Source organism: Canis lupus, chromosome 26, assembly GCF_011100685.1.
Source record: "Canis lupus familiaris isolate Mischka breed German Shepherd chromosome 26, alternate assembly UU_Cfam_GSD_1.0, whole genome shotgun sequence".
Classification (NCBI taxonomy): domain Eukaryota; kingdom Metazoa; phylum Chordata; class Mammalia; order Carnivora; family Canidae; genus Canis; species Canis lupus.
This window is the reverse complement of record NC_049247.1, coordinates 18,426,190-18,452,066: the sequence shown is the minus strand read 5'-3', so window position 1 is coordinate 18,452,066 and position 25,877 is coordinate 18,426,190. Positions and strand designations below refer to the sequence as shown.

General features: G+C 49.9%; 1 protein-coding gene across 4 annotated transcripts in view; it reads right to left on the bottom strand.

Annotated features, from left to right (window-relative positions):
* Positions 1-24,365, bottom strand: part of SSH1 (slingshot protein phosphatase 1) — a 61,798-nt gene extending 37,433 nt beyond the window's left edge. For 2 of the 4 annotated variants that reach the window (XM_038575429.1, XM_038575430.1), the window contains exons 1-2: positions 24,255-24,365; positions 19,109-19,149 (exon numbers count right to left, since the gene is read on the bottom strand). In XM_038575429.1, the coding sequence (XP_038431357.1) occupies positions 19,109-19,149; positions 24,255-24,323 (110 nt within the window). In that variant the 5' untranslated portion in view covers positions 24,324-24,365. Of the gene's footprint in view, positions 1-10,345; positions 10,514-11,200; positions 11,418-19,108; positions 19,150-24,254 lie in introns of those variants that run through there. The other 2 variants (XM_038575427.1, XM_038575428.1) reach the window with 2 other exon arrangements.
* Between the last annotated feature and the right edge of the window lie 1,512 nt (positions 24,366-25,877).

The following is a 25,877-nucleotide window of genomic DNA, read 5'->3' as shown; positions in this document are numbered from 1 at the left end:
GGTTCTTGGAGCAAGGAAATACAGACCCACAAACCATACCTCCCCGCTAAAGAAAAACCAGCCTTCTCTCCCAAAATGCTTGTGTCTTTAAAAAGTGTGTGTGACTGAAGTTTCAGAAAAGTTAGACCTAGATAAATAAAACTGAACTGTTTTCCTCCACTGCTTTAAGAAAAATCTTGCTGGGAGAGTAAAAACAAGTTCAGCCTGGGCCCTCCCTGCCCCCGCCCCAATGCTTTTATCTCTGCAATACAAATATGTTCTCAGACACTGGTCACCGCCCAGTTCGGGAGAGGACAAAAGATTAGGGTTTTCTACCCAGCACTAAGGACAGATGAAAACCTCCAACGATGCTCCTCAAAACACCCCAGCCCTCCAAGCATAATCAGCCAGTGTCACCCAGAAATCGATACGTGGTAGGAAGAGAGAGATCAGGTGGGGATACGTACTAATTTGGGCTGGAAACCTCTGAAGAGTGCAAGTTGTGAGCCGGCTGAAGGGAGACGCAGAAGTCAGTGAAATAAAACAGGTTCATGACAGCTGGCTTCACATCTTTAACTGCTCCTAAGCTCCTGCTTCGCACTCCCTCCGGAGAATGATCAAAGGGAAGGAAGGGGCCTGAGTCCTCTGGCAGACAGGCAGGCAGGCAGGCAGGCAGGCAGGAATCCTCAGCTCCGGATGATGTTCCCACCCAGAGAGCGAATGGCCCTTGTGGGACTCTTGTCTTCCCCTGATATTTGGGTTTAAAAAGGCCCTTGTCCCTGCATATCCAGATGAAAGAGGGCCATTCAGAGGGAGCAAAACAGCTGAAGTTCCTCTAATCACTTTACTCCTACGGCTTTTTGCAGGCCTTAGGAACAAGCACCAGGGTGTGTAGAAAATTGTGAGGGAAAACAGCTGGCCACCAAAGAACAAGTCCCAAAGCAGTGAGGACCCCATTCTGGTTGAAATTGACAGACTGAAGGATTCCTATTTCTGTCAAATCGCCACCCGTTCACCCTACGGTGACCGTGGGCAGCTGCCACAGTTAGCCCAAGTCGTCAAAGCATTTTGCATCCTGAAAATTCGTCAGTCATGCTAATCACTGCCTGAGGAGGCAAAGTGGGGGGAGAATCCAGGTAGAGGGAACTGCGGGTGCACACACAGGAGGGACTCTGAGAACCACAGGCTCGGGGTGCCGGCCAGGGCTGGCTGCAAAGGTAAAGCAGGTCCCGGTCCCCAAGAGTTTGGCACGAGACCCTGAAACCCGCAGAGCAGAAGCCAGTGGGCACTATGTTTTCAGCGCTTCTTTTGGCCCATGAAAGAAATTAAAGCCACAAATAGCCACATGCAAGGCAGAATGGAAATAAGCACCCAAAGAAAGGAGACCTGCTGGTGTTCGGAAGAAGGAAGGGGAAAGCATCTAACTGGTGGGTTTGGGAACACTTGGTGAAGGAGGGAACACTTCACAGACTGCACAGACTCCTGGCGAGGCCTCATCTGGAAGCTTCTCCCAGCTTCTAAAGGATAAATTAATCCTCACAAGAGGATTAAGTGGGACACATACTACAATTATTCTGCAGTGGAGGAAACTACAGCTTGCCCAGGAGCATAATAATAATCTTTACAAGTTGGGACTAGACCCAAATGTCTCTGGTCCACACCCAGCTTCGTAAGCCCTAGAGTGCCCATCGTCCCTATGAGTCCCGAATGAGAATCAGAGCCATTACCCTGATGTCACCTCTGTCCCTGCCTGCCCCCGTGGCTAACTGCAGGGTGGCTGCTTTGCTTACGCTAAGCAAATGTCACTGAGAAGTCAGAATAGGGTCCGCAGCCCTTTTTCCCCAGTAGATGAAAGCATCGTGCGAAGGAAGAACAGCAGACATGATTCAGGGAAACAGGACTCCAGGAGAAGACTTGGCATCAGAGCTCTCCCACCAGCCCTGGGGACGAGCAGGAGGCCTAGGGGGACCACCACCGCAATCACCCTGCCCACTGCCTCCACCACAAGCCATGGGGCGGGACATGATATCTGGTCCTTGTGTACTAAATGGGAATCTGGAGGAGGAGTTCTGTGGGCAGCACAGCCATGCTGGTCAAGCTTCTGGGCAGGCTTCCTATCAACAGCACTGTCATCCGCAGAGTGCCTGCCATGCGGCAGAAGAAGACTGTGCCAGGTACGCAGCTACACCGTGGTGTCCAGCTCCCACAGCTCTGTAGGCCAGGTTTCATTTTTTCCAAATGACAAATGAAGGAAGCCGGTCAAACTCCTGAAACACAGTCTCTAGGGACAACCTTATTTTTAACCAACTCCTTTAGTGGTTCTGGGGCATACTGGGCTTTAAAATAAAATAAAATGCAGTGGACTGGGAATCCCTATTCCTGGGCTCTCATTTATGTGCTACCACACGTTTGTTCTGATATTCACTTACAGGGCTCTGTTCATCTTCAACAGCCAAATATCTGCAGGCAGAGGAGTACCATGTGAAGCCAAGCCTGCCCAAGTGTCGATAAAGGTAAAAATAATCAACCGCTTTAAGGAATGGGTCTATGTTCGGGTGGCTTGGGTGTGTGCTAAGTCACTCAGAAACACAATTCCTTGAAAAACAGAAATGTGAGGTTTAGAAACACACCACAGAATAATATACTACTGCCCGATTCCCAACTCTGGCTATACATCTGAAGAACGTATAATACTTCTAAAACAAAAAACAAACAAACAAACAAAAATACTTCTAAAACAGTCATGCCCAGGTCCAGCCTCGGCCGATTCTAATGCAAAACGTCTGAAGTAAGTCCAGGCATCTGCTTTTTAAGAAGTTCTGGAAGCTTTGCTCCTGATGCAGAGTTAGAACCCCTGAACTTCATAACAGAAGACACAGAAAACTGGCTTCTGACATGGGTGTCACACAGTATGGTTACAGTAGGGATGCAATCAATGTCTTCTGCTGGTGAAAAATAACACCCATAAAAATGCAGGGCCCTCTCAGAAAGAGAGTAGACACAATTCGGTGCAATGAGGGAAGATCTTGCTGGGTCAAAAAATAATACGCTCCTTGAAGCAGCCAAACAGGTTAGCATATAAATGCACGGGCCCATCTTCTACCAAACCCTTCAGTCACAGGGTCCTGACCACTGAAAGGCAGCCCCACATTATAATACGAAATGACAGTAACAAAACTGACACATCAGCCCTGGGACAGGCTCTGCTGTGGACAAAGCATTCTGGCTAACGTCAGGCACTTGATCTTCATGAAACTCTTCCAGGTAAGGTGAATAGACGTTATCATTCTCATCTTACAGATGAGAAAACAGAAAGTTACTAAATGAAATGATTTTAGTATTTCTAATGCTCCATCTCATTCAAAATCAGAGAATTGGAGCCCGAAGCATTAGGCTCTGAAAAGAATCCCAAACTGACAGGACTGTCTGAAATGAACTGAACTACTTCTATGGGGAAATCAACTCTCGATTCACTCAGCCCTGCACAGTGATGGCTGAGGGGACTGTGGTTTGTCTAGCAAATGTGATGACAACTCGGCGGGGGGAGGGAAGCAACGAATGTAAAGTTGTCACCACAGAAAAGCCAATGAATGCTCGTGAGGGGAGTTTCCATTAATTCCATTTAGATGGGGGATCCCTGGGTGGCTCAGCAGTTTAGCACCTGCCTTGGGCTCAGGGCATGATCCTGGAGCCCCATCTAGTCCCATATCGGGCTCTCTGCATGGAGCCTGCTTCTCCCTCTGCCTGTGTCTCTGCCTCTCTCTCTCTCTGTCTCTCATGAATAAGTAAAATCTTAAAAAAAAATAATAATTCCATTTAGATGAACAAATATTTGCTGGTCAGTGCTAAGTCCTGGGAATGAGGAAATAAAAGACATGGCTCCTGCCTTGGAGCGACATAACATTCCAGGGGGTCAGACAGATGTAGGATAATAACTGTAATGTGATGCAGCAGGTTCCACAGAAGAGGGTTATATAGGGCGCTGCACACGCATGCACATATGCACAAATGCATATACACGGGATGGGCGCCCAGCACAGCCTGGGTTTCTAAGATCTCTCTGGAAAAAACAACACCAAGCTGGGCAAGGATCAGTGAACGCAGAAGAGGGGAGTGGGGAGCAGGAGAGTAGGGAGTTATGTTAGACATACCCCATAACGAACAGAGAAGATTTGGTCTCTGTTGTAAAAGGCCCCACTGTGAATTCATAAATGTCTGTTCTGGTTTACAAGTCAGTTCCGTGTGAGTTTAGTTAGCATAAGTTGGTTTCTCAGAACTTGACCATCCCTAAGTATACTAATAACATTCAAGTTTCAGAATATGCAAAGTTAAGAACCTAACCTTGGGCCTAAAGTTGAGCCATCACCCCGTCAACATAAGTTCTCAGCACCCAAATGCTCAGTACGCCAATAGTACTCAATGAATGTTGTTTTAAACAAACAGATAAAATGTTAATGATACCTTTAACCTGAATGGTGCTCTACAGTTTTCAGAGAGCTTGCCCCTCCATTTTTTTTTTCACTTAATTCTTACAATTTCATTCTTCTCCTGAAGGAATCAAGACGGAGAAGGGGGATGACTTGTCTACGGTCACATGTCTACAAAGCGGCAGAACTGGACCGAGAAGCTCCACGTTTGGCACCCCTGCTGCAGGATGCCCGGGTCAGAGGGCATGACGGCCTAACCTGTGGCACCAGAAACGGTGGGCAAAGCTGGGTGGATATAGCTCTGCCTCAAAACCCCTATTGGTGGGGGTCTGCATGGATTCAGACTCCACTCCCAGCAAAGCAGAGTATGAAGACGGAAAGATGGAAGACTTGCTATTTGCTCTCCCTCAAGTCCTTTTGAACTCATGTTCAAAAGTCACCAAGACCCCAGAGTTATGCCAAGGCCCTGTCCTTCTTCACTTATGCCTCACAGTGCCCCTGGCACGGCCCTGTCCCAAATACCATTCTTCAGAGCACAGGGAAACAAGTAACCCATCTGAACACCTACCGGCCAGAGCTCTCCAAATGCTCTCCTACACTCATAATGCTGAGGACAGGGAAATTCCAGCTCTGCAGGGCATTCTACTTAGGGAACGGGGTCACAGGCAAGAAATGCTGGCAGGGCTCGGTACAAATGTCTCTGCTGCTGGGGCATGTATTGTTTGGCTAGAAGGCGTAGGCTTTTCTCACAGAGAAGGAATGTCCATAAGTATTTCAAACTGTAAGAGACATTCTCCGAAGCCAGCTACACAGCTCTCCTTCATATCAACGGGTAGGAGCAAGCAGCTCCTACCAGGAATATGCCAGAAAGTTCGCAGAAGCAGGATTTTGCCCCTGCCCTGTGTACGAAAGACTGCAAATGATGTGCCTGGAGTTGGCTCTCCAAACCTTCAGATGCTTCCTTCATGCCCCACATCCTTGCCCCGCCCAAGAGCCCTCAGGCCCCCTTGCCCTTAGAAGCTCCTACTAGTGCTATCATCCTCTGAACATCTGGGATACCAGGATCTAAGCCCCCTTAGGAGGGCAGAAGCCACAAAGGCTGCATTGTGCTGGAAATGCAGTGGCAGCAAAGACAACATAGCCAGCCAGAAATAACAGGCACATGGAGGAAATGTTTTTGAAACAACGCAAAAATTCCAAGGACAGATAATCTCAATGGTCCCAGGTCCTTCGCCCATTCTTTTTGGTATGCAGCCCCATCCCACATTCACTGGGTGCTGAGTCCTAAACTTACCAGCGGTCCCTAAACTTCCTCTCCGGTCCCTCAGTCATCACTCTAGCTCGGGCCCTGCTTGTCCCGGGGAGCCACAAAACACCCACCTCACCCCTGGGCCCCTGCTGCACGCCTGGCTCTATGCTGGGTTCTCAGAACGTCCCTGCAATGGAGTGGGACACACTCTCTACCTGCACTGTCCCAGAGAGGAGCCACCAGCCACAGGCGCCTCCTGAACGCTTACAGTGTGGTGAGTGTGACTGATTAACTGAATTTGTCATTTTATTCTTCTAATGCAATTCAAGTTTAATGAGCTGCAAGCGGCAAGCAGCTCTAGTGGAGACGGCAGAGGTTCAAGAGCTCTCCGCCTGCTGAGAGTCAGGGCAGGGACCTCTGGCCTCTAATCCACCATACAGGTCCTAACCACAGCTCCTGTGAGGCCATTCCCGGCTCCAGAACTTTCAACGACACATTACGTGTAGAGTCCAACCTGCTTCTGCTAGCTTTCTCTGGTAGCTACAGTCAGCCATTATATGTTGCTAACCTCAGTTTCATTCAGCTGACGCTCTCTGACCTCAAGGCGCTCATAAAAAAAATCAGAAAAACTGATTTATAATAAAAACCTTCCTCGTACTAGCTTGTACACGGTTCCTCCCATACTCCACACGTTCTCTGCTTTCTCTCTGTGCGGTCGTCTTCATCAAATCTTCTACCCTGGCCTCAGCTCACTGCTTTCTTTCTCTCCTGTCTGCCTCCCCACCTCGTGCCCACCTGCCAGCGTTCACACCTTCTCTGGGAAGCCCTCCCTTGCCTCCCCAGCTGCCAGCTGTGGCTCTTCCTTTTTAACATCTGATAGCACCTTCTCTCTTCTTGCAGGTAAGGAAGCTGGGGCTTAGAGCTTAAGTCAATTGTCCAAGGTCATATACCTAAGAAGTGACAGGAACCTGAGGCCCCTGGTTCCCTACCTATGTTTCCAGACATACTTACTACTAACTTATGGTGCAGTTATCCTCACGTCAGTGTATCTGAACTTCACAGTGGGACTACAGGGCCAGAACACACGTAATTTTCTAAAGCTCCTTCCTCACCTGACATACAGTAGATTCTAAGTAAATACTCACAAACAAACTCACCGAGCTGGCTTCCTTTTCAGTCTCAAAGCACCACATGACTAACTCTCCTTGGTAATCTCTGAGCACCCGGGGCTCAGAGTGCTCACCACCCACAGGATGCACTAGCCACCTAAGACTCACCACGTAAAGGCTCTAAGTAGAGATACAGTCACCTGGTGGTCAGGTCCTCTGGGCAACCAAGGGCATTGAACAACACAACTGAGTTCTCCACCTCACCATGAGTGTCTTGACAACTAGGATGAGGACTTCTCCATCTGGGGATTTCCGAGGGCCCAAAAGGCAGTGTGCACTCAATGAGTGTAATGCTAACAGTGAACATCTTTGCTGACTGTCATGTTAAGCAATTTATATGTATTAAGAACCTAGTTCTTGGTGTCTATCTCTGAGGGAAACAGAGCCTCAGAGACGTTGAGTTGCTTACTCATGTTCACATGGCCCAAAGTGCAAGAGTAGGACTCTGACGTACTGGACCTCAGAAAAGCATCATTAAAAATGCTGACTTCTCTTCTCCAGTAATTCAGACTCAAAACCATTTGGAGGATAGAGCCAGGCAGGCATCTGAGTCGGGAGGGGTGTGGTGAGAAGAGCTGGAATGATATCTAAGCAGAGGAGAGGTGGTTGCAGAGACGGGAAGCTGGTTAGAGCCAGGGAGACCCGTCAAACGAGCAAATGTATTAGGGACAATTTGGAAATACGTTTCTGATGGTCAGAGAAGGGAGCTACAAATACATAGGGAGAGAAAATGAGAAGGAACCATGAGATGTTGGATCAGAGGAACGTAGCAGTCCAAACCCATGGTTCCCAAAATTATTTAGAAACTAGAGATGCAGCTGTGTGTGTGCACATGTGCACATATATACATATATTTCCTAATTCTGCCCACTAAGAGGGCCGGAGTGGGGGAACACTCCCACAGTAATAAGCACACCTTCTAAATTCCATTCTCCACTATACAGAATCAGGGCCCCTTGAACAAAAGACTGATTCCAGGCATGGGGCACAGAAAGTACGAGCTGAGGTCTGGAACATCTGGTGTCTGAAAGCAAGGCTGTGCTGAAGGATGGCAGGGACATGTCAGGGGTCACAGAAGCCAGCTTAAATGTGACCCTAGTGACCAAGTCAGAGACTTTGAAGTCAATGATACAACCAATGGATTATAAACCATGGAGTAAAACAGACAAACATGAGTCTCTGCAGATATAAATAAACGTGGGGGATGGGACTAACATCATTTCTAAGTATCGCCCTCAAGAAATACCTCTGAATGATAAAGTGGAAAAGAATAATCATATAGTAAAGAAGCCACACAAAACTCACCATGATGCCAGAGTGAACGTCACCAGAAACTGGACAAAATGAAATCATGTGCCACCCAGTGAGACTCAAGAAATACACAGTATTGCTTCTGTGCTATTCTTGCCAAAGATACACCACCCAAATCTAATCTCCAGAGAATACCACGCAAAGCTAAACTGAGAGACATTCTACAAAATGATAGGCCTATCCCCTGCAAAAGTATCCCGTTCATTAGACTTGAAGAAAGATGGGGGAAATGCGCTAGAATGAAGGAGATACAGGACACCTACAAGCAACATGCAATCCTGAACTGGACCCTTCTATTACAAAGGAGGTTATTGAGTCAAATGGCAGACCTTGAGGGTGGGATGGTGGTAATGAGTCAGGGTCAAGGGCCAATGGTCTGCTTTGTAGGTCTTTGCCTGTATGCAGAAGGGTGACGACAGGCATCAGGCCAGCAACTTGACTCTCAAATGGTTCAGAAAAAAGTTTTGTGCTGTCTTTGCTCTACATTTTATAAACTTTCCTGTAAGTTTTATATTGTTTCAAAATCTAAAAAATTTTGGGGACAATGTCCAGTTGGTTGGATTTTGGGAAAACACTACTTGTAACTTTTATTAGCAGATGATAAAAACTTTTCAGACTACTTTATCAGTCATTGCCACTGGCATACTTCACAGCTTTCCTCTTCAATCTTTTGGAGACTTTTTTACCCTCACCAGTGGAGATCTCTACCAGTCTTAGAATGCTTTTCCCTCTCTGCATTTCCCGGGATGGAGATAGCCTTGCTTTGTGCATGAGGCAGTAGCGAATGATGGGAAACTGCTCTGCTGGCTCCTCCTGGTCTCTGTGTACTCCAGAGTTTGAGGGCTTCGTGCACACACAGCCCTGACCCATGTAAAACCTAATTTTAGCATTTTCCTGCTTGAGACCATACTTCTGAAACAGCAGCAGGAGGCCAACCTGCCCATGCGAGCCTCCCATTGTGAAGGGCACATGAAGTCAGGATGCTACAGGCCTGCAGGATGTGACTCAGCATCCTGTTTTCAATGTTTGGGGCGGCCAGCAGCTTTGGCACTGAGTATTGCCGCTGACCTCACCTCTCCAGACCACAAATACCCAGGTTAATTGGTGGGCCGGGCCTGTAACATCAGCTCCCTCTGTAGGCCTCAGGGCTAAATCCAAGACAACCTGCTTATCCACCCAACCACATTAGGTCTTCTTATGAACACCCAGAAGTGTCCATTAGGAAGAGTTCTTCAGAGGAACTGACTTGGTAGTATTTTAAGGAATAGCAGGAATCACACAGCTGATCTTGTTTCTCTCTTTGTTTTGACTACTAGGAAGCTCAAAGTCACATCTGGTGCCACGGTCTGCTAACTGTACCAAGGATATGCTGTGCATTCCACAGATGAATCCTTTCCTGGCTTCATCTTATTTTCCTCTACTTTCCCTATGTCCCACTTTTCTCATTAATTTTAAATTATATTTGTTTTCTAAGAATTTTATAAGGTGCTTCAAATCCCCTTTGGACAAAACCATGGCAGACACAGCATACGCACATTGCCTATGGTGGGTGAGGACTTTTTTTTTTTATTTAACAAAGAACATCCAGCCTTCATCACAGAACCCAATATATACACACTAAATATCTATATGTTGGTTGAATTGATAAATAAAGCAAATAATTCAAAAGCTGCCTCCAGGGCAGCCCGGGTAGCTCAGCGGTTTAGTGCCACCTTCAGCCCAGGGCCTGATCCTGGAGACCCAGGATTGAGTTCCACGTTGGGCTCCCTGCATGGAGCCTGCTTCTCCCTCTGCCTGTGTCTCTGCCTCTCTCTCTCTCTCTCTCTCTCTGTGTGTCTCTCATGAATAAATAAAATCTTAAAAAAATAAAATAAAAATAAAATAAAATAAAAAAAGCTGCCTCCATTACCAGGCTGCCTCACAAGAGACACTTCTCCCTCCCACCCTACAAGATGGGATTGGCACAGGGGTGCCGGAGGCCTAGAGCCGGCTCCTTAGGGAGCCCTCCTGCTTCATGGTTCAATGCCTCAACCCCAACCTAAAGAGCCACTCCCAAACTTCCACCTGCAACAGACCAGGCACAGGACAGATGGGCTTGAACATATGGGAAATGACAAGTGATATCCAGAGGGGGCAGCTGGCCTGGCCCTCTCCAAACCACATCCCACCTTGTGGGAATTTCGGCTAGGCCCAGATTTGGGGAAACACACCTCAAGAACTCTTGCCAAACACCTGCCAAGACCTGACTGTGAGTTAACTCCTGCCAGGGCAGGGTGGCCTCCAGCAGCGAAAGCATCAGACATTCTCTAACACAGAACTGCTTCTTTGAAGTAAAATCTTCTTAAAAATAACTTCAAAGTAGCCATTAAAAACCAAATCTGTAAAAAAAAAAAAAAAAAAAAAACAAATCTGTAAAAATAAAGGCACACAAGATACAATCACAAGATATGATGCTCCCCAGATAAAGGTCTGGTACAAGGTTCAGTAGAACTTGGGAGGGAAAGAGGTCACACATTGGTGGTTTCTCCTCTCGAATTCCACTTGGTTGACCTTTTGGTCTTTTGTGGTGGAACTGGGAATCTCTGGAGGGGAAGGTCAGGACAGGCAGCTGCAGGAACTGGCACTCACTACCATCAATGAAAATAACAGCTAAAAAAACCCCAAACAAACAGCTACCATGTGTCTAGCAGTATCAGCAAGGGCTCTGCACATGCAGTAAGATTCTCCCTAAGCCTCCCTAAGGTCCCTAAGAGTGAGAAAGACTTTTCCTTAGTTTCGGGGAGGGCAGGTGGCTGTCCCCAGACCATAGTCACACAGGCAGCCAGGTGCCAAGGGCCGTACCCTGACCTGGAGGCCCTGATCCAGCTGGGCACAGGCCTGCCTGTTAGCCCTCTGTGATTTACATGACAGCCTGCCATCTTCCTCCGATTCTGGGGGTGCAGTGGGTGGGCCAGCTGGCTTCCCCAATGGTGCACTACCTCCCGCATGAGATTTGTCATGGTACTGACCCCACCCCACAGTGGGACTCACAATCATGCCCCAACCCAACCCAATCACTTGCTTGCCTTGAAAATGGCTCCTCCTGACTCTGATTAATCCTCTTTTGATTAATCCTGTTTTCTTATTGCAGTCTTCCTTGAAGCAGAACGACTTGTTTTGGATATTCTCCTAGTCTTAGGAATTTTCTAATAAGCTGTCCAAATCCAGAGGTCTGACCACAGTACAATGTGCGCCAAAGGCAAGTTCCAAGGCTGGAGTCTTTTCTTTCTAGCCGGCTTCTGACAGCGAAGCGTGGCTGGCCTAGGGCTCTGCTGAGAAGTAGATGAGTCTGAGCAAAGGGTCCACTTCCTCCCAGAGGCCACACCATTGTTCTCCATATCAGGGTCAGACCATAACCCTGACCTGACTAGATGCCCTACAAATATATGACCTTGACCTCAGTGTTGAAATAAAAGAGAAAGACTGGGCAATCTGTTAAAATCGACAGGGAAGGAAAAGAAGTACACTGTAACATAGTACAAGATGGATGGGTCTGAGGACTCTCATTTTCAGATTTGGGAGCCACCATCTCATCTTATCTCCACTTGACAAAGGAGTAAGTGGAGGCCCAGAAATGTCTAGTAACCTGTCTAAGGTTGCACAACAAATGATACCTCTCAGGACAGAACCTAGCTTTTCTGACTCTTTCTCACAGCTTTGTTCCACTTACCACAAGGGTGACTGCTGGTACCAGTGTCAACCATAAAGCAAGACTGGCTCAAGCATTCCCGGTGTGTACACATGCTCTCCTGATGCACTCAGTGCATGAGGAGACCAGGGCCCCATGGCATTCTTCTGAAGCCTAAGTACTGTATTTTGAAAGCTTAATGAACCTACTAGACTCTGAGCAAAATTCAAGTTAACCTTAATAATAAGTTTAATTAAGTTCCAACAGAATCAAATTAACTTTCCCTCTGTCCTTATTTGTCCTCACTCAAGGAGGAGTTTTTCTAACAATAAATTTAACATGTCCCAAAGAAAAATTCTTTTTCTTTTAAAAATTTATTTATTCATGAGAGACACAGAGAGAGAGAGAGGCAGAGACACAGGCAGAGGGAGAAGCAGGCTCCATGCAGGCAGCTCGATGTGGAACTCGATCCTGGATCCCAGGATCACACCCTGAGCCGAAGGCTGACACTCAACCGCTGAGCCACCCAGGTGTCCCTCAAAGGAAAATTCTGATTTGAAAATCAAATGTCCCAACACACCATGAAGAACACCTGAGTTAAACTGAATGGAACAAATCTTAAAAAAAAAAAAAAAAAAGAGGGACGCCTGGGTGGCTCCGTGTCTCTGCCTTCAAAACCTGTCCTCACCCCCCAAATTCAAGAGCCGTTTCTACTAGCCCTTCTGCCCATGGCTCAGAGCTCTCACCAGGAGCCAGAGAGGAAGGAGTACACCCATTCTTGCTGCTTGGACCCTAGCGGTCCCACCGTAAGCTGTGTGCTTATTAGCAAGTTGCAGGACACCCCCCCTACCCCAAACCCCACTAAGAGAGAGAATGGTAGTATATCCCCTTTCCCCAGTAGTCACTGGGCAAGCACCTGGGGGGATGACAGTATCAGCTCCTGTTTACCGTGTGCAGGCACCGGGTTTGGAACCTTGCTCATAGGACCTTGAGCCTCTACCACTTTGTACTGCATGAAATCAGGCCAGGTAACGTCTCCAAAGCTCACTCTTCTAATCCAGAGGAGGGGAATCAAGATGTTGCCTTCCTTACAGGATGCCTGCGTGGGTTAAATGAAATGACTCACATTTGGCGACTCACAGAACAGAGTGTGTTTGTAGGTTCCCTTCCAGATTTTCCATCTCCATTTTACTTTCTCCCCCTAGCACTTACTAAGACGCTATTAACATATTTGTTCATCTCCCTTACTGCCTTGTCTCCCCCACAGCATGTCAGCCATGTGGGCAGAGATCTACCTTGTTTGCCACTAGATTCCCAGCCCCTAGAACAATGGCTGGTGCATAGTAGGTGCCCAGTAAGTATCTGTTGAATAAATGGCTCATACACAGACAGGTAAGGACAGGGGGTACTGCAACTTCTGTGCGCCTGTTGCCAAACTGCCGGGGGAAGTGGAAGGAAGGTTCTCTGTCCTTAGCATTCTGTATGTCATCCAAAAGCACTTTTGAGTTCTTCCACGTGAAAAAGAACACAGAAAAGTCGATGGCCCATCCAGTGTGTGCCAGGTGCTGTGAGGGTTGAGGCCAAGAAGGACCGGGGCTCATGCTTAGTTAGCTCTGCTTGTACCATCTTGAAATTCCTAACCATTTTTTAACAAAGGCCTCCATAATTTTCATTCTATATGGGCCCCACAAATTATGCAGCTAGCTCTGCTAGTGGGGGACATTTAGATACTTGGATCAGTGCAGGTGGTATTTCAGAGGACAAAATATTCAAAGTGGGGGTGAATCCAAGAGATGCCAAACCTGAAAGTGAGAAAAAGTGTGTGGGCGCTGAGCAGAAAGAATGTGGCATTCACTGGTATGATGGTCAAACCCTGAGGGATCACTGGTACTCCAGTCCTCTTCCCTTGAGGACCAAACATCTCCCAGTTGACATCACCTTTATGTAATGTACCCACAGGCTGGGGCATCTCAAGAACTCCCACAGGTTGAGGCAACTGGGCCGAATTCTGAGATGGCCCAAGATCCCTGTCCCAGTTGCAGGTACCCTGGGTGAGCCCTTATCCTGAGTGTGGTGAGACCAGGGAATAGGACAGGACAGTTGCTCCCTTCAGATTACACTGTACGGTAAAGGGGACGGGACGGTCACTCCTGTGATTGCATTCCATTACAAGATTCCACAGCAGCAGATCCTCCTGCTGGCCTTGAAGAAGCAACCCACAATGACCTCCAAAGCTGCGAGAAAAGGAATTCAGCCAAGAATGACCTAAGCCTGGATGAGAACCAGAAGCTCAGATAAGACCCTAGCCGTGGCCAACACCTTGACTACACCCATGTGAGACCCCAATCAGAGGACCCAGCTAAACCATGTCCAGATTCCTGACCCTGGCAACTGTGAGATGATAACCAGAAATTGTTTTGGACTGCTAGGTTTAGGGTAACTTGTTACCCCAAACAGCAATTGCTAACCAATACAGTGATCTGGTACATAGCTGGGATGCAAGGGATGCTTGATGCCCCCTGGCAGGACTTACCTGGACAGATTATCACCAGAGCTAAAAACTCTAGACTAAGAAACCATTGGTTGAGAAAGGCAGAGAGGAACCCCAAGAGTGGACAGGCATAACAGATGGGGTGCTGAATGGAGCAGGGGAAGCAGGGTCTACAGAGCAAGTACACACCCACGTCCACCCCACCCCAATGCTGTGGGGGAGGGACGTAAGGCACAACCACATTTCAGGCAGTTATAAGGAAAGTAGGTCCTCCAGGGAGAATTCAAGGTCAAGATCCAAAGGGGAAGGGAGCATGGAGGGAAAGGCAGAGGCGCAGGGAGTTTACAGTTTACCCCCGGACACCAGATAAAACAGAGAAGACAAAGTCCTGCCGCCTTGGCCCGAATGTTTGCTTGGGTAGGCAAGAAAAAAAATTAAAAGAACTCTAATGAACATTTTCATACGCTTGACTTGGAAACTCTAGATGGAAACAACAACAACAAAAAACATTCACTCCTGATCCACCCTCTGGAAACCACACAACCATATTCACTCCCCAGGGCCCTGCCTGGCACACAAGCACTTACGTCTCATGCCAGCCTGGGGCAGCTCCCAGGATGGCAAGGGAGCCAGGAGCTGCTGCCAGCAAAGCCATCTGCTCACCAATTCCCACAGTCTGAACGGCACAGCTTCCAGAAGGGTACTGCTGGAGACCGGCGACAGTCTGTGCATACGGAGGGCAGGGGAAAGGACACAGGGAACTAGGTCTCTGTTGCTCTCCATCAGTCAGCTTCGTTCTGGTCACGAGGTGATCTGCTCCTGAGGTGTTTCCTGGAAGGCCCTCAGAGAAACTGTCTGCATTATAACCCTGATTCGCAGACAGTGCCTTCCTACTTGCATCTTACAAGGATGCTGCTGGTACAAGGACCGGGGCTGCTGCAGGTCACACAGGGGCCCAGCAGGACACAGCAGACACCACACCCACAGGAAGTCAAGGTCTGTAAGTCTGGGCTATGGACTAACACTAACGCGGTCATCTTATGATGACCAGACGTCGGCGATGGTTCTTCTGGTCTTTTATAAGCCTGGCTCTGTGTGAGGAGCTCCGGCCCAGCTACTCCGCGGCCCTAAATGGTCCTAGTCGTATCCATTTTGCCAATGGAATGAGAAAGACCTTCGGAAGGGCAGTAAGTCACAGAGGTCAGCCGCTAGGGGAGGAGCCAGATCTTGAACCTATGTCTGCCTGGCTCCAAATCCCACGCTGTCTCCTCGGCACCTCACTCTTTCCCATATGGATATGCAACTGACTGCAGGGCCAGAACAAAGTCACCATACTGAAAGTGTTGAAATGTCATGCACAGACAGAGAACTAAGGCCCAGACCCCAAGGGAAGCACCACCAATGTGAGGGCTGAGAGCACATGTAGGTGCCATGCAAGGCAGGTGTGGAACCTGGCCCACAAAGATGATCTAAGAGCTACTCTCCAGACAGAGGGAAGTCACAAATGCTGGGGGTGGACTGCTGTGCTGGCTGTGAGCACCGGGGCCAATGGAAAATGAACCTGGCTTCAAGAAAGAGCATGGCCCAGAAGTGGGATTAGAACACAGCATGTGCAAGAGCTGGGGGGAGGGCAGCAACAGGGGGCAAGGTAGAAAGCAGGAAAGATGGAACCACAGCAAGAAGCACAGGGGTGCTTCAAGACTGCATCCATCTGACTGCGGGGAAGAAAACCTGGCCAGGAAGCAGGGGTGGATGGGATGACGGCCTGACACAGAACACAGGAGGTATGGGGACCTGAGCAATGGTGCCACCAGGGGGAGGTGGGAAAGAAGAGCAACTGAGACACAGAAGACCCACCCATGTGACTCGGCCATTTCCTGGCTACTGCTGAGTCGATGAGAACTCCTTGGATGAGCCAAAATATGAAGTTTCAATTAAGGGTAGAGACAGAAGGGAGAGAAGAGAGGAATATCCTGTTAGCCCCAGATTTTCTGCCTGCCGGCAACTCTTCAGAACCAATGAGAAGCACAGAGAAACCCCCTTTCTCCCAGGCAAGGAAATGCAATGGACTATTCCATTATTTCTTCTTCTAGAAGCCTGGACAGCTGAGGCTTGCAAACACAAATGAACACACAGATGTGAATGAGTTTCAATCAAAGTTTAACCAGAACACCAGAATTTCTCCAGTGTGGCTACAAGGGTTAGAAAGCCAGATGGTATCATCTGCCTACAAATGGGGAGTAAATGTCAAGGTGGGGGAAAAGGGACTGAGAAGGGAACCAAGTAGGACGAGCTCAGAGCCCAGGGTCTCCCAGGGCTCACAAGGGCATGGGAGGCCTGCAGGAGGTGGTAACAAGGGAGTCCTGTGGTCAGCACACATGGGGGAGGGGGGGACCATCCCAAGTTAGCGGGGGGTACTTGATCCAGGCCCCAGCACTCCCTCCGACCACCTAGTAACTCAGGCAAGTTCCCTCACCTGGACACTGGGACAGCTGATTCCACTGAACCACTGCACTGGTCTTCAGTAAGGCTGGCAGGGGGTGGGGTTGGGAGGGGGGGAAAATCCCATGGCAAACTCAGGTGTTGGAGCAGAAGCCTAGCTTGAAATTTAGTACCTGCCATGTGCAACATTGGGTGTCAGGTCCCTCCGCTGTAAGCTGGGAAAAACTCCCTCCTAGTGCTGTTGAGAGGATTAAATATGGCAATATACAGAGCTGACTTCCGTTCCCTTTGTGAAGTCCTCTCCAGCTCCAAATCATGCAGAGAAAGGGGCCTTTTCTTAGCCGCAAGGGCACACACGTTTTCACATCACTGCTATTTTGAGTTATTAATTGAAATAATTCGGGACACCCGGGTGGCTCAGTGGTTGAGTGTCTGCCTTCGGCTCAGGTCGTGATCCTGGGGTCCTGGGATCAAGTGCTATGCTGCATCAGGCTCCTAGCAGGGAGCCTGCTGCTTCTTCTGCCTCTCTCTGTGGGTCTCTCATGAATAAATAAATAAAATCTTTTTTAAAAAAATTGAAACAACTCAAAACAGTATGCTGTCAGTTAACTAAGGGCAATTTGAAAAAAAAAAAAAAAAAGTTATTTGCCCCAAAGACAATGTGAGAGAGCTGAATACTATCTCCTGGGCAAGAGCCTTGAAAGGGGAGGGCTCAGAGATAGAAGAAACTCCCACTCCAGGTGAGCACTGGCAGGAGGCTTGGGGCAGGAGATACATCTACGGACATAGTCCCTAACATGGCCACCACAGCAGTCAGCAAGCCCTTCTTCCAGCACTTCCTCCCCCAAATAACCTCCACAAAACAGACTTCCACTTCTCCTTTCTGCCTCCACCCAGAGAGCCAAGCACAAAAGAGTCTAATCTACAACACGGCCCATCACTGCCCCCACTTGGGAGTTCGGGGTCTAGGTCTTTGAGACCTGACCTAGACCCCGAACAACCAACACCCCAGCCATCGAAATAAGATCTCTCTGATGTTTGCAGGCTGTTATTTCCTTTCACATATACTCTTTAGACACAACATATGCCACAATAAAAGTGAGCGTTCTCCCTCCTTTCACTCAAAGGCACAGGACCTTCAGAGACATGTGAGTTTAACCCGAAGAACATCCTGCTCTTGGTAATGAATGGTGGACCCCGTTTCCTTTTTTTTCTTTTTAAGATTTTATTTTATGTATGTATGTATGTATGTATGAGAGACACAGTGAGAGAGGCAGAGACATAGAGGGAGAAGCAGGCTCCCTACAGGGAGCCCGATGTGGGACACAATCCCTGGCCCCGGGATCATGCCCCAGCTAAAAGCAGATGCTCAACCACTAAGCCACCCAGGCTGGGGACCTGGACCCCAGTTTCTGAACACACATTCCTTTTCCCAATTGGTTTTCCCCCTCCTCACCAGATGAAACTCTTTTTTCCTCAAAGAACAATATCCTTGAAACTCTATTTACTTTTTTAGACTCTAAGAGCCTGAGACTGGAGCCTTAGTGTAGAATATGTTATATAATAAGAATACCTTATATAATGGGAGTGCTAAATCTTTTGTAAACAAAATACCCAAAAGAAGGCCTTTATTTTTGGCAGGAAAAAATAAAAACGCCTTTGGGGTCTACCAGCAGCTGAGAACTACAGCCTGAGGATTTTTTTTTAAAAGAGCCTACAGAAAGATTTCTCACAAGCACAAAAAAATGCACCTTGAATTAAACTTTGGAGGTGGGCTGTCTGTTTCAAATCAGCAATGTGCTTACCCCAGAAGGAACATCTTACCAAAAGCAGGATGGAGAAGCAGCAGCATATTACAAAGAGTATTTTTTTTTTTTTAAGCAGAAGTAAAATCTGGAAGTATCTAAAAGATGCTCAAAATGGTACAGCAAGAAGGGTGGTGGAATTCTGGCAATGATGTTCCTTTTCAAGCTGTTGTAATACAACGCTATGAAAGCTATTTATACTTAAATATAGTCACAAATGTTTAAAGCACTACCTTTGTAGTACATGCTCTCAGTATAACTTTGAAAGCTCTAAACTGAGGGACGCCTGGGTGGCTTGGCGATTAAGTGTGATCCTGGGATCCAGATCGAGGAGTCCCGCATTGGGCTCCCCACAGGGCGCCTGCTTCTCCCTCTGCCTGTGTCTCTGCCCCGCTCCCTCTCTGTCTCTCATGAATAAATGAATAAAACCTTTTTAAATAAATAAATAAAGTTCTAAACTGAAAACGCTGGTGTCTTCTCTTGTGAAGGTTCTCCTTTCTGGAAGGGAAAAAGAATATTCCAACCTGACTGGAAGAAAGACTTAGAAAGGAAAATGAAGTCAGCTTACCTGAGGTTTACCTTTCGCTCTTCATCGCTGCCAGCCTCCAACTACAGAGAAAGAAAGAGAATGTCACACCACAGACGCCACTAGCAACAAGTCTCACATTTTCTACTCTGATGTCTGAAAAAGATACAGATGTCCAGGAAACCTGGCTGTGTCAACACGGTCGCACCCTTTCCTCAGCAACCCCGTTCTGCTGTCCCTCTAAGAAGTTCCCATGGAGGAATTTTCAGGTTTCCCAACATTTGCCCACATTCCTTCCAAAGTGTTGTACGTTAATTCCTGTTGATGGGACACTCCTATCTGGCACTGCTCCTCAACAGGCTCTTCTCAACTTTCCCGGGTTGTTTTGGATCACACCGTTTTTGAAGAGGAGAGGGGGGTGATATTTTAAGAGAACCTATTTCCTCCTTCAAGCCAGGCAACAGCTGAATGATCAACACCATTTTCAGCCCCACGCATGGGTTAGAAAAGAAAAGAAAAGAAAAGAAAAGAAAAGAAAAGAAAAGAAAAGAAAAGAAAAGAAAAGAAAAGAAAAGAAAAGAAAAGAAAAGAAAAGAAAAAGAGGGGCACCTGGGTGGCTCAGTTGGCCAAGCTGTCTGTCTGTCCTTGGCTCAGGTCATGATCTCAGGGTCCTGGGATTGAGCCCTGCATCAAGCTCCCTGCTCAGCAGCAAGTCTGCTTCTCCCTCTCCCTCTTCTCCCCCTCCCTCTGTGATCTCTCTCGCTCTCTTTCAAATAAATAAAATCTTAAAAAAAAAAAAAAAAAAGAAAGAAAGAAAAGAAAAGAAAAGAAAAGAAAAACCATTCCAGGCAAGTCTTTCATGATGGAAAGGGGCCAGGAGCAGCCTGCCTGTCTGTGGGTCTCAAAAGCTCTTGGTGGTTCTCAAAAAGGCTTAAATGTTTAATATAAAACTTTCAAGGCTATTGGTTTATTTATAGAAATGAAAGAAATGGACATTTAATATTTTCTAAAAGTTTAAAGGCCAAGAGGATTAGAATCTAAGTCACCAAGAACTTAAGGCCCGATTGCAATTTTTTTTTCTTTCTTTCTTTCTTTCTTTCTTTCTTTCTTTCTTTCTTTCTTTCTTTCTTTCTTTCTCTCTCTCTTTCTTTCTTTCTTTTCCTTCCTTCCTTCCTTCCTTCCTTCCTTCCTTTTTTGCTTTCAATGAGAAAACTGACAGAAGAATATACACCCCCACCCCCGCCCCCAACAACTCTGCACCGCCGGGACCTGGCATGTTTTGTATGTCACACAGAGGAGCCCATTGAATAGTAAAGAGAAACCTAGAAAGCAGTGATCCCTGGGAGAGATGCAAGGCTGAACAAGGACAGAGACTAGGCAGGAGCCAGCGCTGATGGGAAAAGGATACAGAACTCACACATGAAAGGGCCTGGGAAGCAAGAGACACAGAGCACAGGTGGCAGTTTCAGCAAAGGAGGGTATACCAGAGAGTCCCGGGGTCCCTAACCTTGAGGAAAATACTGTACATACAGTATGGTGCAGAGGTGGATACTGGTGGCCAGTCAATTAGTTCTCACGCTCCCTACCTCACGGTGAGGGAGAAATGGAAAAATCAGGCCAGACTTCACTGACCACAGGGCCCTGAGCTTCCGTCCCAAAGTGAAGCATAAACAACTCACACAACCACACACCCTTAGAAGAGAATGTTGTGTCTAACCCAGTGGTCTTCAACGGGGGAAGATTTTTCTCAATGGGAGACACTGGGCAAGGTCTGAGTCTTTTTTGAGAGGATGCTACTGGCATCTAGTGGGTGGAGGTCTGGGTGATGCTAAACCTGCCTCGATGCACAAGACAACGCCCCAGGACAGCAAACTGTCTGGCCCCAACATCAGCAGTGCCAAGGCTGAGAAACCCTAAGCCCCAACCCCCACCCACCATATTAAAAAAAAAAAAAAAAAAGAGAGAGAGAGACTGGCGATCTGCCCATAAAAATTAGTCTCCTTGAACGTTTGTCAAAAATAACAATGTTCCAGTCCATTCCTGAAAGTTATTGATTTATCTGTTGTGGGGCTTTCTGCTTGTTCTCACAAAGGAATGAGATAAGATTAACAGTAAAGTGACACGAATGAGATAATTAAAGATGGAGGGAAGGGGAAAAAATTAAGAGAGGAGAGTTGCTTTGCTGGTCAGGCTGACTTCCCTGTTCCCACGCTGAACCGGCTGAGTCAGGAAACAGCTGCTCTAAGTCTCTGACTCAGAGGAGGAGTTGCATTTCGAGGAGTGAGGAAGTGATTTAGGGGTGCAGACCTCAAAGACATTTAATTCTTGGTCATTCTCTGGGATTCCCGGGAATGAAATGAAGGCAACGTACAGTCAGTTCTTCCAGAGAAGAAAGCTATACACGCCCAAGGACATATGTAGGGGGGATCCCTGGGTGGCGCAGCGGTTTAGCGCCTGCCTTTGGCCCAGGGCGCGATCCTGGAGACCCGGGATCGAATCCCACATCGGGCTCCCGGTGCATGGAGCCTGCTTCTCCCTCTGCCTGTGTCTCTGCCTCTCTCTCTCTCTCAATGTGTGACTATCATAAATAAATAAATAAATAAAAATTAAAAAAAAAAAAAAGAACATATGTAGGAGGGAAGCCAGCCCTTTCACACGAGCCGAGGCCCGAGGAAGGTCAGACCAGAGGCACAGCGGGCCTGGACCCACGCCCCCGGACTCCACATGCACGTGCCTGCTCTCTCTGTGCTGTCTGCTTCTTCCCGCCTCACCCCACCTGGAATGAAACCTCGCCTCCCAGGGAACATCCCAACTTCGGCTAGTTCACTGGGCCATCAATGCTGCTGATCTAACGGGAAATAAAAGGTGGCTGAGGGGGATCTGGGTGGCTCAGATGGTTAAAAATCTGTCTTCGGCTAGGGTCATGACCCCAGGGTCCCGGCACTGAGCCTGCTTCTCCCTTTCCCTCTGCCTGCTGTTCCCCCTGCTTGCGCACACTCTCTCTGCCAAATAAATAAAACCTTTGCGGGGGAAAAAAACGGTGCCTGAATTTTGTTCTCGTGTTTACCGGGCCACTGGCACTTGGTAAAAATAATGCTCTATATAATTTGAAACATCTTGTAGAGACAACCCAAATGTCCAACAACGCGTGATACATCCATACAATGGAATATTACTTGGCAATAAAAAGGAATGAAGTATTGATCTATGCTACAACATGGAGGAACCTTGTGTACACTATGCTAAGTGACAAGAGCAAGACACAAAAGGTCACATATTGTATGATTCTGCTCATATGCAATGTACAGAACAGGCAAATCTATGGGAACAGTAAGTAGATCAGTGGAAACATAGTTTGGTAAGAGCAGGATAGGGGTGAGGAGATGGGGGAGCTAAGGAGTGTGGGGCTTCTTTTTCCAAGTGATGAAGATTTCTGTCACTAGATCATGGTGATGATTGCGCAACTTTGTGACTATACCAAAAGCCACTGAATCATACACTATGAAATGGTGAAGTGATATGTGGATCTTATCTTAGGTAAAAAGTAACATAAAATTCTAAAAGTGTGTCTCAGACAGGAATAGATCAGGTGTAAGCTACGCAAGGGAAAGGGGGTTTTGAATCCAAGACAGAGGCTGAGGGGTAATCCCTTACTGAATTTGAACTCTTCCCCCACTTCACAGTTTTTGAGCTGAGATTAAGTGCATGGAAGTATTCTGTGAACTGCAAGACGGCCATAATCAGAATGATGGAGAACAGATGTCTGTGTGGAGAGGAAAAAAGCTACCGCAGCCTAAATTCTCAGTTGCAGGCAACTAGCCACCAGTGTTCTTTTCCCTGCACTTGACTTGCAGAGGAAGGACTATGAGAATCCTGTCTGCAGACAAGGTATCTCATGAATGGCCTCTCCTGGAGAAGAAGAGGAGGGGGATATGGGGGGGGGGGGGGGTTCACCCTTGCAGCCACTCCGACTGTGTTCCTGGTGCTCCTAGCAAAACAGGCCGAAGAGCTATGGGGCCAGAAGCCTGCAGGACAGGCAGGGCTGCTTACACCAAAACCAGCTCCTCTTCTCTCACACAAACCTTTCCTGTTATCAACTCCCCCCACCCCCACCCCCAGAAGGGGCTTGAATCTTAGATGCTGGCGGGGCCACTTCCTGGGCCTGCAGGGCTCCTCCTCCAGCGTTCTCTCCCTTCTCTAAACAGTTCCCAATCTCCTCCCCCAACTGCTCGGTCGTCAGGCCAACACTCAGCCTGGCCGTGGATAGGAGGTTACACCAGAGGCCATGAACGGTTCTCCGGGAGAAGGTGGGAGTAGGAAAGGAGAGGGTCAGCCCTGCAGCTGCGGGAAGCCACAGCCCTAGTGCAGCCCAGGCCAACTGCAGCCTCAAGAGGACCCCCTTCCCCAATCTACCCCAGAGCAAGAAGGAGCCGGCCAACACAGGCCTGATCACACGCAGGCAGAGAAACCCGCAGGGTGCAGCGATGCACCCTCAGCCCCCAGAATGCACCGTGCAACCAGACACCCCGGGCCGGCCCCAGCCACGCAGCCGGATAAACACAGACATGCAGCCCTGAAGGATACGACAGAGGAACAAGTCCAGACTCGGCCGCACACAGAGACAAGACACGCAGTCGCGCAGCGCCCTGAGCTCTCAGTCGTGTCACACAGCGGCACGGCCCCGAGAGGACAGCCACACGCCGGCCTCGGAGGCGGGCCTGCGGGGGCCTGCAGGTGGGGAAACACTCGGACAGCCACGGGCCACCCGGGGCCTCCGTCACAGCAGCAGCAGAGCTCCCAGCGCACACGAGACTCGCACACACGGCCCGGCAGGCAGCCAGGCAGCCAGCAGCCAGGGGAGGGGCCCGGAGCCGCCGCCGGGCCACGCATCCCCGGGCCAGCACCTCCCGCAGCCGCCGGCTGGAGGAGTCCGGGCGGCTCCGGGCGGCACACGGCCTCCCGCCGTCACCCCCGTGGGGTCGGCCACGCGCGCAGACCACCCCGCGGCACAGCCTCGCTGCAGCCCCCGCGCCCAGCCGGGGTGGCACCGCCGCTCCCCCGCACGGGGCCCGGGACGGCGGCCCAGGCACGCTCGCCCCGGGGCCCGGCGCCCTCCGCCCTCCGCCCTCCGCCCCGCGCTCGCCCCGCACTCGCGGCCCAGGCCTGGCGCCGCGGGCCCGGGGCTCACCTCGCTGTTGCTGGCCGAGGAGGAGGCGGCGCTGGGCGTGGGCGAGCGCTGCAGGGTCACCAGGGCCATGGCTGCGGCGCGGCGCGCGGACGCCGCCGAAGCCGCAGGCCGGAGCCGCCTCCGCCGCCGCCGCCGCCCGGGCCGGGCCCGGGGCGCTCCAGCAGCCGCGCGCGGGCGGCCGGGCCGAGCCGGGCCGGGCCCGCCCCTCCCCCTCCCCCTCGGCGTCCGCCGCCCCCGCCCCCGCCTCCCGCCTCCCGCCTCCCGCCTCCCGCGCCGGCGCGCGCCGGGCCCGGGGCCCTGGGGGGCGGGGCGGGGGGCGGGGCGTGCGCGTGCGCTCAGACCGGCGGCTGGAGGCCTGCGCGCCCCCGCCCCCCGCCCCCCGCCCCCGCGCGCGCCGGGGCCCCGAGCCTGGGGACGTCCACCCGGGAGGCTGCCCTGCGGCGCAGGCGGGGCGGCGAGGGGCCCGGAAGTGCCCCCTCCCCCGCGACCGGCCGCGGCCTGCGGAAACTCGCTGGCTCATTCATTCGTGAGCCGTAGAGCATCTGCGGGGCCGGGCACGCCGCAGCCTGCGGAGCGCGGAACGCTACGGGCCTGTCCCGGGAATGTCACCGCAGTGAATCCCACGGCTCCGCGCGTTTAAAAGTTATTTTGCTCGGGGATCCCCGGGCTAAGCAGCGGTTTGGCGCCGCCTTCGGCCCAGGGCGTGACCCCGGAGTCCCGGGACCGAGTCCCGCGTCGGGCTCCCTGCGTGGAGCCTGCTTCTCCCTCCTCCTGTGTCTCTGCCTCTCTCTCTCTCTCTCTCTCTCTCTGTCTATCATAAATAGGTAAATCTTTAAAAAAAAAAAAAGTTATTTTGCTCGTGTTTTTATACGAATTCTTTATGTGCCTGTAGACCCAGGCAAGTCCTTGGGGAGTCCGGGAAGGCTTTGCTCAGAGACCCGAGCAGCATCAACGGGTGAAGGCAGGGGCAGCCCAGCGGCCGGAGGGGGAGCTCGGAGGGGGAAGGCGGCCTGCACTAAGGCAGGCCCGGAAACGGGGGGGGAGGCCAGGGCCTGGGCGGGGAGAAGAGTGGCGCCGCGAGGTGCGCTCTGGAAAGCTCTAGGCTGCGGAGTAGAGAACGGGCTGCGGGTTAAGGGAGACCAGGGAATGCGCTGCTGCTGTCCCCCTGGAAGGTGTGACCAGTATGGGGATGGAGAGCTGCAGTACCATATACCGGTCGGGTGGTACTGGCTCGACTCAGTGATAGGAAGGTTCCCCTTAATTTCCAAAAAGCCCTCCCCCACTTCTGTCTGCCTGCACACCGCACACGCACCCGCAGATGTCCTGGTCCAATCCTGCATTTTAGCAGAGGGCTCCACCCCGCCAGCTCAGTGCCCAGCTAGAAGCCCAGGAAGCCTCCTGGAACCCTCCCCCAGATCCAGGGGCTGGGACCTCGGGTTTATTCCTGGGATCTGGGTCTCGGCACCATTCATTTTATTGTCTTTTATTTAAAGATTTTATTTACTAATGAGGGACACACGGAGAGAAGCAGAAACATAGGTAGAGGGAGAAGCAGGCTCCCTGCGGGGAGCCTGATGCCAGATTGGATCTCAGGATCCCGGGATCACGATCACGACCTGAGCG